The sequence below is a fragment of the Eupeodes corollae genome, chromosome 2 (assembly GCF_945859685.1).
Source record: "Eupeodes corollae chromosome 2, idEupCoro1.1, whole genome shotgun sequence".
Taxonomy (NCBI): domain Eukaryota; kingdom Metazoa; phylum Arthropoda; class Insecta; order Diptera; family Syrphidae; genus Eupeodes; species Eupeodes corollae.
The window spans coordinates 86,956,051-86,972,166 of NC_079148.1; the positions used below are offsets into that span (position 1 = coordinate 86,956,051).

Below are 16,116 nucleotides of genomic sequence, written 5' to 3' on the forward strand. Positions count from 1 at the left end.
TTTCCACTTACATATGGTTTCATTGTACATACGAACATACCGCAGTTGAGAGCTCAGACCTCCGAGCAGAATCATAGTCTGACGATGACGATGAGCTTAAGGATGGGGGTGAATTGAATGGGGTGGTAAATGATAACAAATTCTAACATATCCTGCTCACATATGTTAGGGTACATTTTGAGTAGAGAGATCATCGTTTCCGGTGATGCTTTTAGAATGAAAGTGGTTCCAGTATCTAGTGCCATCCACGATTTGGCACACACATGTGTGGTGTTCTTCTTGCCGCCATCGCCAGGAGTGCTGTATTAGAAATTCAATTAAAACATTCCGATTACGAATAAGTCACAGCGAACAAATAAACAAATTCGTTACACTGAATTTCTCGCAAGCGAAATGTTTGTTTTATTTTTATTTCAACAAGTTTTAGCTTAGGGAAGAAATAAACACGATATTGTATAAGAAATACAGATAAAATGGAATTGTCTACCTGATATAGGATGGGAGGAGTTTTTTCGAATAATAAAGTCTGTTTTTTGTATCAAAATTTAAAGAAAAAACAGCACGTTTTTGAGAAACGAAATATATGTATAACATGTATTAATATTGATCTTACTAAATATTATTTTTAAATAAATTTGTATGCTATTTTTTTTAAAAGAGTCTGAAGAACTGCATACATTTATTACATCACAGCCAACGTAGAAAATCAATTTTTAGAAGGGAAATAATTTTATTCGTATATTATACATTAAACAAGTTCCATCTTACAATTTTACCAGCTCTATCATCCGGCATCGTGATAGCACAGATCTAAGTCGCTCATATACCTATCGGAATTTTTATGTCATACACGTTTCATATAGCCAAAAATATTTCATTCAAAAGTATCCAAGTTTGCATCTGGTTTAGTCCGTTGATGAAATGAAAAAATATACTTTTTAGGTAAATTTTCCTTGGATGCACCAGAGCCGTCTTACATCTCAAGATTTTTGGATTCACTTTTGCCGCGTTCAACACGATGTGTTTAGTCTCCAACATTTTAACGTTTCGAGGCCATCGCTCAAATCGCAGTATTTTTTTTTTAATAAAGTTAGTTTGTTCCAAGCGTGAACACACGTGTAACACAAATTCATCAACATTTGACCAACTCAGCTTTCATCTGAGTATCTAAAGCGCTTTGCTTTCAAAAACAACTAAAATCTTTGTTTTCAAACAATTAAGAGTTTGTAAAGACTTTAGTAATGCTTTGTATTATTTTCATGAGATCTTTTCTGAGGGAAATCCTTAGATTCTTAGGAAGGCCATTCACGATACAAAAAAATCCGAAAATCGATATTTTACGAAAGTCAGTTTTTCAAAATGAGAACTAACTTTAAAAAAAAAAAACATTTTAAACATTTAACAACTTCTCTCTCAAGTGATAACGCCATGAGCAATATCAGCCTATCATCGCTTATTGTTTACCTTAAGGCTTTTGGCCAGCGAAAACAGCTGTTAAGATTTCAAATTCTCGACAGTTAAACGTTAAATAATACCATAACGACGATTCATCAATATCATCGGCCCCAGGACCAACTTCTGCCTATCTTGGACTTCCTTGAGCTCTTTTTAGTAATTTTTGTCCGGAAGTTATTTATCTTTTTTTACACTTGTCTCACCTCACGGTCTTTCATATTGACATTTTAAATTATTTCTTTGAATTTTGATTAGTCATAATCCTGTTGCTTTAATCAGGATTCTTTAAATTCCACAAATTCGCCATAATATTTTAGTTCTTCATTCATTGTAATTAAAAAATGCTTTCAAAACTTATGTATACTCCAGAATTTTTTTGCAATTGGTTTTGCAGTGGTTGAACAGATTGTCATATTCACGTCCCAAAATATCTGCACAAGTTTACTAGAGCCTGAGCAAATATTAACATTATTTTAACAAGACCATAGATAACACAAACAATCTGTACGAACCTTAATTTAGGCAATTATGTTGGTTCGTGAATAGCCGGCCTTAAGAAGAAGCATTGAATAAGAGAAAGCCAATTTGATTTTAAGTTGCCTTCAAAGCCCTGAAACTCGTCTTAAATTCCAAATTATTTTTTAAATACTTTTTGAAGTAATTTTTGGATGTTCTAGAACTGAGATTAAAACATTAATTTCAAGAAATGTCCGAAAAACATCAAAAGTGACACTTTCGTTAAACTTATTATTACTTACAACGCTCAATCATTACTGTGTGCGTTTACTCTCTTGTCAGGGATGGAGGAGACCATCAGTTTTAAGCCGAATCCTACCGCCTAATTTGAGAAAGCACTTTTAATGACGAGAATTACTCTTGGAGGATTGGTTCTTGGTAAGAGGCATAGGGAAGGTTTGAACCCAGGAACTCTTGCATGGCAGTCCAACGCACTATCAGGCCACGGATTTAATTAATTAATAATAAAAGCTTGGAATCTCTCAAAGACTGAAGTGAATAGAGATTCTGCAACATGTAATTTTTAAATGCCACACTAAAGTTTTTTCTCGACTTATTTGTTCACCTTAATTTGTTTTTCTTTAGTTTTTAGAAAAGTTATGTGCTTAAATGCACATATTTCCTTAAATTCAAGAGCCAAACGTTTTTTTCTCTACAATTTGTTCTTTTTTTAGTTTTGTTGACTCCTTTAAGATCAAAATATTTTCCAAAGGTTTAAGTAAAATAGTGATTTAGTCATCTTATAACGATAGTAATATTAGACTGCCGAAAACTGAGTCCGAAAAAATGCGTCAATTCTTCATATCATAGATTCTCTTTTATTTTTCTACCAAAAAAAAAATCACAATTTTCAGGCAACTTCTTCATATTCTGGGGTTTTTTATGTATATTTTTGTAGCGTTTTTTTCAACTATAGAAATGCAAATAAGAGCAGAATATATTATTTTTCGAAAAAAGCTTACGTTTTAACATAAATCCTAACATTTCTGCTTGAAATGCCCCAAAAAACCTCTAAACTATTGTATTTTAGCTCTTATATAAAAATAATCAAATAACTTTTTTTTTTAAACTGGGCACGAAACTTCGAGTGTAGCTTCGGCTGTGTGGCACGCAGTGCCGTCCTGTTGAAACCAAATGTTGCCAATATCCCCAATATCCTCCTCTTCAATGAACAAAAATTCGTTCAACATGGCCTGATAACGATCGCCTTTGACTGTGACGGCCACTCCTTGCTCATTTTCGAAGAATGCCCCAATTATTCCTCTGAACCAAAATCCGCACCAAACAGTGACTCGTTGAGGGTGTATCGACAATGAAGCGACAATTTACCAGCGTTGTTCAAGCCATATTCGTTCAGCAGGAGGATAAAGCTTATTATCTGTCAAATCAGACATAAGCTAATTGCAACCATTCACGAATAAGCACTATAGTTGAAAAAAAAACCTTAGAAGACGGACCCTATACCTATATGCCATATTCAGAAAACTTTGTTAAAAAATAAAAGTTTGTCTAGGTTAAAAATGTCATAGCAAATCTTCGTAAAAAGATTAAGATTTTGGATTCTTTTCGTGAACAATGATCTGGGAAAGAGTACGAATTCGTAAGAAGATTTATATGTAAACAATATATTTGGTCCCCCCTTAAGTCGAAAATAAAAACTAATCCGAAGTGTTTTTGGTAATTTCTAAATACTAAAGGAAAATCAATTAGATTTCCTTCCAGTATTTCTTACAATGGTATTCTGAAAATTTAGAAGATATTTGTAATAACTTTGCTTTATTTTTCCAATCGAACTTTTCTGATTTGGGTTTAGATTATAATGGAACACTTAGTTTCAATTCTAACATTAATGTTGGTGACCTTTCTTTATCGACAGTTGATGTATTAAATGCTTTATCATCGCTTGATAACAGTTTGAAATTATGTAAATATAATCTTAAAACCCAACTTTGCTTTATTTTTAATTTGTCATTGAATCAAGGAGTATTTCTAGATACATTGAAACATTCTCTGATAACTCCTTTGCATAAATCTGGATCTAAAGCATCTGTGGAAAATTATAGACCTATTGCTAAGCTTCAGCTAATCCCCAAATTATTTGAAGCAATTGTTAAAATTAGTTTAGTTAAAAACTATATTTCCCTGCATCAGCATGGCTTTATGAGTGGTAGGCCTACTGCAACAAATTTTGCAATTTTTACAAATTACTGTCTTGGTTGTTTAGAAAATCGTACTCAAGTGGATGTAATCCACACCGATTTTCCAAGGCGTTTGATCGGCTACAACATAATGTTCTCTTGGAAAACTTGAATTGCTTGGCTTCCACTCGAATCTCCTAAAATGGATCAGAAGCTATTTAGTTGAACGAAGGCAATATGTTAAAATTAGTGATGGTGAATCAACATTTTCCGGTGTACCACAAGGAAGTCATCTCGACGTTTTTTTCGTCCTCCATAGCTCAAGAACGAGAAGAGATATCAACTTCAAATAAATTTTGTTATACAGATAATAAGGCAGAAAGATGCAGAAAGGGCTCTCAAGAAAATTGCGTGGATGGTTTTTTTACCATAGCAGTTTGAAAAAAGGTGAACATTTTGGTTAACCCTAAATATCTAACGAACCAAAAACGCTAGAGACTTGAATTAAATTTTATATAATATATTGTAACGTGATACCAAACAAGTACATTTTTTGAAAAAAAAATCAATAAAACGATTTTTTTTTTATAAATTAATAAAACTGAACAAAAAAAAATGTTGTCACCTCCAAAATTTTAGGACTGAAATATGATTTCATCTCTAAAACAATTTTGTGCAACGAAGAATAATGTTTTTGATATCTGATACAATTTTGAGAAAAATCTAATTGACAGTTTTTTTTATAAACACATTACTCAAATTTCGTAAAAATTGAATATCGATTCAAATATCTTTTCAAAAACTTGAAATTTAGGCTTCAAGCTTATTTTATCTTATAAGAAATATTGTTTTCAACATTTTGAAAAATGTTGAGAAAATCGAATTGATCGTTTTTTTAGAAAAAAATTTAAAAAAGTTGGTAAAAAATGATTTTCGACTCAAATATCTTTTAAAAAATTTGAGATAAAAGCTTCTTTCTAATTTTTTCTTATAAGAAATATTGTTTTTAACATTAGGACAAATTTTGAGAAAAAGTGAATTGATAGTTTTTTTTACAAAAAATAAAAACCTAAGAAAAAGTGTATAAAAGTTGGTAAAAAATGATTTTCGACTCAAATATCTCTTCAAAAATTTTAAATATTGGCTTCATACTAATTTTATCTTATAAGAAATATTGTTTTCAGCATTTATAAATTTTTTAAAAAATTCGAATTGACAGTTTTTTACAAAAAATAAAACTCTATACAAAAACAATACTAAAACTTGGTAAAAATTTACTTTCGGCTTAAATAGCTTTTCAAAAATTAAACATATTGGCTTCAAACTTATTTTATTTCACAGAAAATATTGTTTTCAATATTCAGTCATTTTTATATAAAAATCCAACAGTTCGTTTTTTATAAAAAATAAAATCTACAAAAATAGAACGCAAATTTGGTAAAAATTGATACGAGTACATATAGACAAACTTTTAAGCAAGACAAATCGACAGACGGGATGGGAAGTTATCAGTGTGGGTCGCATCCCAGCCTCTTTTTTATAAATGATTTACCGAATTGTATTTAAAGTCCTAGATGTCTTTTATATGGTTATGATCTCAAGATTTTTAGTTCTGTAAGTTCTTCATCAGATGCTAGTAAAATTCAATTGGATATTGAAGATATTTACAAAATTTGCTTTAAGAAAGCTTTATAATTATTCAAATATGCCACCTTATGAGACCAGATGTACTTTAATTGACTTAAAACCTTTAGTATCTAGAAGAAAATTGTATTCAGTACTCTTGCTTACGATGAGCTCAACTTTAACATAAATTGTTCATTTTTGTTGTCTCATTTTTATATGTATGTTCCATCTCGGAATTTGCGTCCTAGAAATGGTAATTTTCTGAATGTTTCTTTTCATAACTAAAATTATGCGAAACATAATCCAATAACAGCTTTTAACGAATTTGAGTTTGTAATTGATCTTAATACGAATAGATTAGATATTAAGAAAGATGTATTGAATTTGTTGTAACAACATGTTTTTACATAGTGTCAGTTTGTAAATATAATGTTTGATTTTAATGTAGTCTCCATAAAGTATTGTAACTTGAAAGACGAATAAATAAATACATAAAACTGTTTGAATCTTGGAATGTATTTCATATGTAGGGAGTAGTCCAAATTAAATAATAGCCTGCAACAGTGATCTTATAACAAAAGTTGCCACTTTAGCCCTTAAAACGTGTAAAAGTAATGTTAAGATACACATTATGTTATTTAAATATTGTCAGCCTGCGGTGCTCAAAAACTTATCATTGTGTTTAGCGTGTTATTCCCCCCTTCCTAAATTAAAGAAAGTATCCGCCATTGCCTCTACCAAAAACCGTTGTTTTATCTTCTACCACAAAAAATCGAACCATAAATAACAGATTGTCTGAGGTGCCAAAGTGTTAAGGTTGGGCACCGCGTACCTACAATACGTAATGTACATTATGAACACCTCATACACACCGAAGGCTTTAATCTTTATAGGTATTAAAATACAATTTAAAAAAAAAAAACAATAAACTGAAATGAATTCCCCTCTTATTCGTATAGTAATGTATCTACTCTTACCTACGTTAGTCAAATTTCTCCTTATTTCCAATTTGCTCTTCGTTCAATTCGAATTAGACTTCATAATCGTAAAACAAAATGCACAACATACACAATTATACTAATTTAATATTAATATTATGATGTATGAAGTATGAGTGCTTTGCAAATCGACACCATTTTTTAAAATCCTATAATAAGCAGCTATCTCGCTTTCTCTAAAAACTAACATTAAAACAACTGAGCTTTTGTCTTACTAAATCAATTGCTTGTCCAATAAGAAAATTTCATAAGTCTAATCAAGTTTCTTAAGAGAGAAAGCCAGGTTTAAGAGTTTAAGTGTTTGCCGCACACTAACTAATACTAAAGCAATATATAATTTAAGAGATTTTGAGTGGAATATGTTTCTAAAGTTTTAATTGCAATTTTGATAATAGCCGCTTTTTATTATCACAATGATCCAAATCAAATCAAGAAAATAAAATAGCAGGGATCATCATATTAAAATTATATTATTTGACGTTTAGAGCAGAGTTGCCCTTTAATGATAATTTTTTTGTTCCTTTTTTTAGATACAAATAGTGTGAATTTTCTCAAGTATATATTTGGTTGCACTTATTCATTTTAATTTTACGAAAGTATACCTATCTTGCAGCATAAAAAATAAATAAAAAAATTCGTTTCAGGATAAATGAAAATGGTAATTTGGAAACAATGTTGAAAGCAACACATAACTTTAGAACAAAAAATGGAAATTAGCATAAAGAAGTATTTCGATTTGTTGTTGTAATGCAAATAAATATCTGATCTGACCTGGATCACGGGGCAAATAAAACACGGCTTTAATATTGAATAAACCCACCTGTCAGACATGATCCAGCTGCTCCAAATGTTGATTTTAGTTGTGAAAACCCTGAAAAAAAATAATACATTGATTCAATTCATTTCCAAAGAGATTCTATAAAATAAAAGATTCCAACTTTAGTTTCAAATAAATTTAATAACTACATATATCGTAAAATGTATTTTTCGAAATTTAAATAACTGAGTATGCAGTTAATTGTAGATTTAGTTGTGGCAAAAAAATAATTTTTGATCGACGATCTTAAAAAAAAGTGGAATGTAGTGCAAGGTTGATGAAGTCAGCACTACACTTTTACTAAGTACGCAATTAGTTCACAATTATTGGTTGTAAATTAGTTTAAACAAACAATTTTAAAAAGGGGGTATGTTGTGATTGCCCCCCTATTTCGATTTTCCTATTTTGGAAAGTTTTTTCAGGTTGTTCCCGGTTTGTTCCGCATTGTTCTAAAGTTTTTTTTAAACACCCAAAAATGGGGTTTTAGAATGGGTCCCCTTTCGGAAAAGGGGAGCCAGAATATGGTTAGCCAGAGTTACACTGTTAAGTGTTATTTCGAGTTAATATCTTTATTTTTGAACATATTTGAATGAACCATTGAAAAAATTTGATCTGAGTGATTATTCGTGTATTTAAAAATAGGTATGTTGCAAATGGTGGGCTTTGTAAAGTGGGTGCTGGGAAAATTTTTTAAATGCAGGCATAATCATTATTTATTTTATAGAGTCGGAATCTCAGAAACCTTTTGGTTTTACTGAAAGAATACAGCTTTGGCCTAAAATTTTAAATTTTTTCTACTGGTGGCACTAAGAAGGGAAAACATTATTGGTTTCTTTTTTTGTTATATTTGCTTATGGTTTTGGACGAAATTTACACACGAAATTGGGAAAATACCTATAATTAAAATTTTGTCCATATTTTTTAAAATGTTGATCACAGAGATGTAGAAATTTGGAGAAATGTTCAGAACAACCTGGAACAATTGTCAAAAAATCGAACGTGGGGAACAAACCGGGAACAATCTGAAAAAACTTTAAAAAATAGGAATATTTAAATAAGGGTGGTCACGATGTCGCAATGGTCAAGTGTGAATCGCACTTACGCCATCCATCGAGGCATTTTTCAAGAGTAACGATTCGTACGTAACTATACTCGTCGACAGTTTTGTTCTCACGTCGTCGTCGGTATATGACAAATAAGTGATGGGCCGAGTGTGAGTTTAATTCTTTTGTGGGTTGCAGATTCAGCGCAACTGCTTCGGCTATGAACACTCTTCGGATATTGCTCAGTCGATCTTCAATCACTCCCGAAAACATTGAAGTGGTTGAACAGAGTACGAGAAAATCCACAACTTTCGATACATAAACGGGCAGCCTCACTTGTATGGGCCTACCTCAAAGAGGTAGTATACAGCAACAATCCCTGAACTCAAGGGAGCCTAAAGCATCTTGCACATGAGCTGCGAACTGCGAACAGTGGACCTTCGCATATTTTGACTTTTCTTTCACATGAGATTTATTTCTATTCGCAGACAGCGACGAATTGTCAATTTATAACTACCCTTTCCAACAAACAAAATAAGAGTAGTATAATTTTGAGGTTAAGTTGAGCGCGAATAATTTATTCGTGTGGATGGTATGTGGAACGCGAATATAGTTTGACATTTCGTAGCAATCACACTGCAATTCGTTACTACCAAATTGTTTTTAAAAAATTGTCTTGATTTAGAGAGCAAATGAAAATTTTATTATCCTAACATAAGTGTCAATTGGTTTCTTATAATTGAAATTAACTTTTTGAAATGTGTAAAATCACGTTTATTCGTCCATTCGTTCATTCTATGTTCGCTCTCATGTCCCAGGCCCTTAAAAAAAACATTCGTCGAGAAATCAGCGCAATCGAATCAAGTTTATTGCAACGTGTGGCGCCTAACACGAGGCTCCGTTTTGAGCATTGTGTGCAACTCGACGGAAGACATTCGGATGACACAATGTTAAAAAATTGAAATTCGTCGTTCAATTAATAAATTAAAAATAAAAGAATGTATCATATAGATTTGTTTTATTGGTTTTTAAATATAAATCTGTCACCAGACACCCTGTATTATTTAGTGAGATATACAGTGAGAGGAAATTATTTTTTGCAAGCTTTTTTAAAGAGTAGCACTAAGGTTAAGGATGGAAGGATTTAAAATTTATTTTTACAGAATATTAAAGTCGGTTAAAATGGAATACCTATACTTTCTTTTGATTAAAGTAAATAGTGCCAACAAAATTTTACTTCATCATCACTCGAATATGCAAGTCAACCAGCGTACGTCATGATGTTGGAGCATATTCCGTGGGCGGTAAAATTGAGATATGTCCTATGTATGTGGAAGGATTGGAAAGTTCTAGGTAATTCATCACTGATATTCTAGAGGAATATGTGCATATTTTGCACCGTTTTTGTTAATGCATGGCTCCATGTACATAACCGAGTATTTGCAAGAAGTGAAAATCTACGCATAAGTCCCAAAGACACAAAATGGGATAATCTTGACGACGCCATCCAACCCTTATCTAATTTAGGCTCAAGTGAATAACTACTTCACAATCTAACATCTATCAGCGAAGCAAAACCTACTACTGAAGGCACGAGGACTTGTGGTGAAAATTATTAAAAATCCTGAAATGCGTCAAACATATATATATATCGAGAACCGAACATCATTCTTTACCAAATTTGCGTACTATTTTTTGTAGATTTTATTTTTTTTTTCATGAACTGACTGTTGGATTTTAATAAACAAATTATTGAATGCTGAAAATTTTTTATTTTTTTTTAATTTAAAAGAAGATATTTGAGTCGAAAATCTATTTTTACTAACTTTTATTAATTTTGTTGTTTTAGGTTATGTTGGAAGCCTTATACTATCAAGTGTTCGAAAAGATATTTGGGTCGAAATTCAATTTTTGCCAACTTTGAGTAATTTTTTTTCCGGTTTTTATTTTGTATAAAAAGAAATGTCAATTCGAATTTTCTCAAATTTTTACCAGATGTTAAAAACGTTATTCTTCGTTGCACAAAATTATTTTAAAAATAAAATCGACTTTTATTCGGAAAATTTTCGAGCCGACAAATACTATTTTTTTTTTTTTTAGGTTTTTTTTTTATTTATAAAAAACCCTTAATTGGATTTTTTTTCCATAAATATATTTGTTTGGTATTACGTTACAATATAATAAAATATATAATAATTACAATATTATAAAAATAAAATGAAATTTAATTCAAGTTCCTAGTTTAATTGGTTCGTGAGATATTTAGGGTTAACCAAAATTTTCACCTTTTTTTTTAAATGCTGTGAAACGTCGAGAAATGTCAACATTTTTAATTTGACAAAACGGACCTATTGCAATAACTTCCTATGGGATGCTAATAAAGCCAAAGTTATATAATAAACACAGAAAGCCATTATCTTAAGGTCATTTGATTGAATCTAAAATAGAAGAGAGCCATATGATAAACAATACTTTTTTATTCATTTTCCAGCTCAAAAAAAAACAACGATCAGGGAACTGAATCCGATTGAATAGGAATAAAGGGTCAGTTGAAATTACAGTAATTCGTTGCATAATGTCCTGTCGCATAGCATTAGTCAACGTAGGATTTATCGGGTTGTATTACAGAATACCAAGCCACTGTGAACCATGTCGTCCTGTGTAAAAAAAAAAACGTATGGATCAGTTTAATGTTTGTGCAAGTTCCGCTTAGCTTGTATATTCTTATTTCATTAACAAAAAACAAGCAGTTCAAATTGGTGACTTTTCGTCCAGTTTCCGTTCGTTTTTTTTTTAACCCTTCTTCAAGGATCGATATTGAGTTCTCTACTAATGTGTATCTTTGTCAATGAACTTCCAAGTTTGATCAAAAACTGTTCCTGTCACCTGTATGCCGGCTTCTTTTAACTTTACCTAAGCTGTCCTCTTGGACTCATTTGGTCTTACTTCAATAGTCTTTTCTTGAACCCCTAATCAATCAAAATGCTTAGTGATTTCTTTAAAGATTCTTGATATCTCTTACTTTTCCTGAATTTTGTTAAGTAATCCCCCAATTGAATATGTAGAAACTGATACAAACGTCGGCCTTAAGTTTAACCGCATGTTGCTTTCCAAACTCTTTGTTAATACCAATTTTATTAAATGGTTATGAATTATATTGCAAAATGCAGACAATTGAAGACATTCGCAGATATTGACACAGAATTCTCGTTTAAAATAGGAGCGAATCCATGTAGGATCAGCATATCCGGCATAATTATTAAGCACGAACCATGTATTATTAGCAGATTCAAGCCTGCTTAGTCTCAAATTCCAGTCCGATAACTTCCAGGAATGGCCACATTTATTTCGTCCTCCGCAAAGGTATTCACTGAAGTGGTTTGTTGCAGAGATTCAGCAGCCAGGTTTGCCGCATGAATTTCATCACGAATGGATACGTTCACGATATCACACGTTTTTGTTTTTGTTTAGTTGTTTTTAATTTTTTCTATGCTTGTTAGTACACAAGAAGAAAAAAAAATGCTGGTGTAATGGGAAACGGCGATGAATTATCACACGCTCTGCGAGTATATTGATAGTTTTTTTTTTATTTGTAATTGATTATTTGGGGTCGGTAAAAAGGTGGCAAAGGGCTACTGAGGAGCGAAAAGAAAATGCGACTGCACTTGACGAAGGTATATTTCAAATATTACACACCTATACCATAATACTTTTTTAATTTTCTCGATAGTCAATTGGTTTATTCTCTCTATACATGTTTAAAATCCGAACGTCAATTTTTGTATAAACTCAGTCCGACTGTAGAACTCTCTCCCAAGCGCTATTAAGGATATCCAAAACTCAACAAGAATTAAAAAAATCCCTGGCTCTGCCAATCTGTTGTATTAGCTTGTAACTAATTTATAAGATATTGAAACTTACAGCTGTTAAGAACTAACGAAAAATTAAATAAAAAACAACTTTTTCTTCTGCATTCTAATATAACATCATGGGACGTTTTAGAAATTAAACATGATGTTATCCCTTCCCCTGACAATAAAATACGCAACAAACAAAGAAAGCGTTCAAGCGTAATGCGCACGATGACTAAGATAAATAAAGATGCAATTTTATGTTATGCAGCAAAGACAGACGTTTAAAGCTTCGAAACAAACTTTAAGATTGAATTACTACTTAGTCTTGTTTATTTCTTTTAAATAAATAGGCCTGTGGAAACACAATCAAATTCCCAAAATCAAATTACCACCCTTAAAGTAATAACAACACTATTTATTGATAAAAGTAACAAATCATATTATTTATTAATTAAGTTATGAAGTAACAAAAATATCTAAACAACTACATACCATATGGAATTTAAATATTTACGTATTTACATTGTAACTCATGTGAGAATTTAAACCAAACAAAATTTTGAAACCAATTTATTTATCGTGTGATCGGCATCCGCGAAAAAACCATACTTCATGTTCTCAATCGAAAGCTTTTCAAATTTATTGCTCTCCTGTTAACCAACGAATCCATATATACATTTTTAATGCCATCACGTCTTACCAAAAGCATATGTAAAAATCCTTGTTTAACCATCACAAAACACAACCATCACCCATAAAAAGGGTCGATACGTGTAATAGAAAAAAGGTCAAAATATAACATTTTGATAGCTCGAGTAAAGTGTTTGGTGTGAAAAATGTCGTCAGTCGAAACCTGTAAAAACCGAAATCCATAAACACACTTCACAGGCAATAAATATCGGGGTGCTGAAGCTGTAGCTGAAGCTGATGCAAGCAAACATGCCTCGGGAAGGACGTTAAAGGCGCAACAAAAGAATCACTATCGCAACCATTTTCGATTTGTAACTCCTTGGCAGTTCAAGGAAGCGTTGACGATTCCTCTTCTCGGTAGTTAAATGTCAAAAAAAGGAGCAATAACAAATCCTTGACGGCAAAGTGTTTGCATTTCTACTCTCACAAGTCTTGTTCTCAAAGATTTTGGTATAGTAAAACTGTATATAGGTAGTACACTTTAGTGGCGGTGACAAGTGATTTGGTACCTGCCGTTGACGCTGCAGCTAAAGAAACCAAATGGTAAAGGAGTCAATAGGATTTTTGAAATTCTTTTTAAAATGAAACCCAATATACTGCATTGTAGAAATGTAGAATGCAGAGGGTATGGAAATGTTCAGTATTTTTCTTTTTGATTATCAACACATTAAGACAAAGTAAATAATATACTCATTACTCATAAAAAAATGGACAAAATACATTATTTTGATAATATACATATGAATATGAAAAGATTATACTTATGGTTGAACGTACTTCGTGAAAATTGTATTCACATAATGATTGTCTAATAGTTTGTGTTAATAAAATCGAGATAATTCAACCTTAAATTTTTGCAAAGAATTAAAATATTATGAAATTAAAGGCTTTTTTTTCATACACCGTTTAGAAAAATGTTTTCAATTTTCAATAAAGTACTTAACCCGTTTTGAAAGCCAGAAACGTGTTCTATAATCCTAAAAGTAAATTAAATTATATGAATATGAATTATGAATAACTAAATGTTCAAATTGTAGACATGTGCATTCAAGAGGACACAAGCGTCCACAGGTTTTTCTCAAAACCCAGCTCTGTCTATCAACTCCAACTCTCACGGAGGAATTTCCGAGATGGAATCAACGGTGGCGTCTTCAGTTCCAGCAAGGCTGAACTACTTAGTGAACACCTTATAAGGCTTCTACGACTTATTCGGAGCCCAGGCCTGTAAGGGGCGTTTTTATTCGGCTCCCCGTCTTTGGAGTTATACTAAGGAAATGACCCTCCAGGTTGGGGGTTGTGCCGTCGGGTTGCCTTCCTGACCACCTAAAAAACTCCAAGTTGCGAAGCATCAACAAGCCTCGGATACGGACGGATTTACTGTAAAGTCCTATCTGGAAAGACCAAAGTGTCGCTATATATAAGACCCTTATCATCCCCGTCCTCCGGATAAAAGCACCTTGGGTCGGTTCGAGAGAAAAGTTCTTCGTGTGATATACGGTCCCGTATGCATCGAAGAGGAGTGGTGGAGAAGAGCTGTACGAACTGTACAGCGACGTAGACTAAGCCAGAAAGGTAAAAGTCCAACGACTAAGGAAAGTCTTTGAATCCACACCCACAGGACAGCGTAGTAGAGGAAGACCGCGAATCAGGTGGCGCGCACAAGTGGAAAGTGACATCACCCAACTTGAGTCACGAAACTGGAGACATCTAGATAGGGACCGAGCTAGATGGAGAAGTCTGTTGGGTGAAGCCCTAGTTCACACAGGACTATAGCGCGACCTTAAGTTAGTTAGTAAGTAAGAATAACTAGCTGACCGGACAAATGTTGTTTTGTCATATAAATAATTTCTAGAGAATATTTTGATAGAAATAAATAACTAATCTATTGTAAGTGTGAAAGGATGTGATATATAGTGGGAGACGTATAGAGCACTGTAAATGGTAACAAAATATTAAAATAACAAATCACCAAACATTTTTTTTTATTTATTAAACTTATATACATATCGCTAATTATGACTTTACTACAAAAAAAAACAATATCAATCCCTTAATGCAACAGAGTGTACAATATTTTTTGTGATCCCATCTTTCGCCAGTACAAACAAACTGTAGCATCACAAACTGTATCAATAGATTTGTATGACACCAAGTCTCCTGGTAACAAATGTTCCATCTTGAGATTTAATTTTTTGGCATCCACAGTTTTTGCCGCTAGAATTCCTTTTTCTGCCAGCCACTCTTGATTTGTACATTGTTTGTGGACATTGGGAAATATATGGTCAATGAAAGCTTCTTGCGAATCAATAATCGTGTAGTAATCGATCGGTAATCTTATGCATCCAGTTTCATCTGTGGTATCTTTCCGGTCGCCTAATTCTAACAGTTGTTTTGAGAATGTATTTCAGCGGATGGATCTTGAAGTATTTGAACACGCATATTTACTTTTAGTTGTACTTCATCAGCGTACGTTATACGTGGAACAACGGGAAGTGTTTGTCTGAAATCACCTTAGGGAGTAACAGTGGTACAGCGCAATGCAGGTTGAATACGACTCGCTAATCCGCAACCAAACCTGGGAATTGGTGGAGAGACCTACTGACAGACGAGTTATTTAAAGTAAATGGGTATTTAAAACGAAGTACAACACGGATGGTTCTGTACAACGGCGAAAAGGGAGATTGGTAGCGAAATTCCCGGACTAGACTACACAGACACTTACGATCCCGTCGTCAGCATCCATTCTATCCGACTGACACTGGCAATAGCAGCAGAGCACAAGCTCATACTACACCAATTGGACGTATCTTCTGCTTAACTCAACGGAGAACTAGATGTTTAAATATACATGGAACAACCGGATGGTTGTGGAAAAGCAATATCAACAAAGTAGAATGCAGTTTAAAAAAGGCTCTCTATGGCTTAAAACAGTCAGGCCGGCAGTGGAACATAAGGCTGGATAAAACCTTAAGAGAGCTC

The 16,116-nt window shown here is 32.7% G+C and overlaps 1 protein-coding gene across 4 annotated transcripts in view; it reads right to left on the reverse strand.

Moving 5' to 3' along the window:
• LOC129947596 (diencephalon/mesencephalon homeobox protein 1-A-like) overlaps positions 1-16,116 on the reverse strand; it is a 147,183-nt gene that overhangs the window by 94,300 nt on the left and 36,767 nt on the right. For all 4 annotated transcript variants that reach the window (XM_056058224.1, XM_056058225.1, XM_056058227.1 and 1 more), the window contains exon 2: positions 7,554-7,604. In XM_056058224.1, coding sequence (XP_055914199.1) covers positions 7,554-7,604 — 51 coding nt within the window. The remainder of the gene's footprint in view (positions 1-7,553; positions 7,605-16,116) is intronic.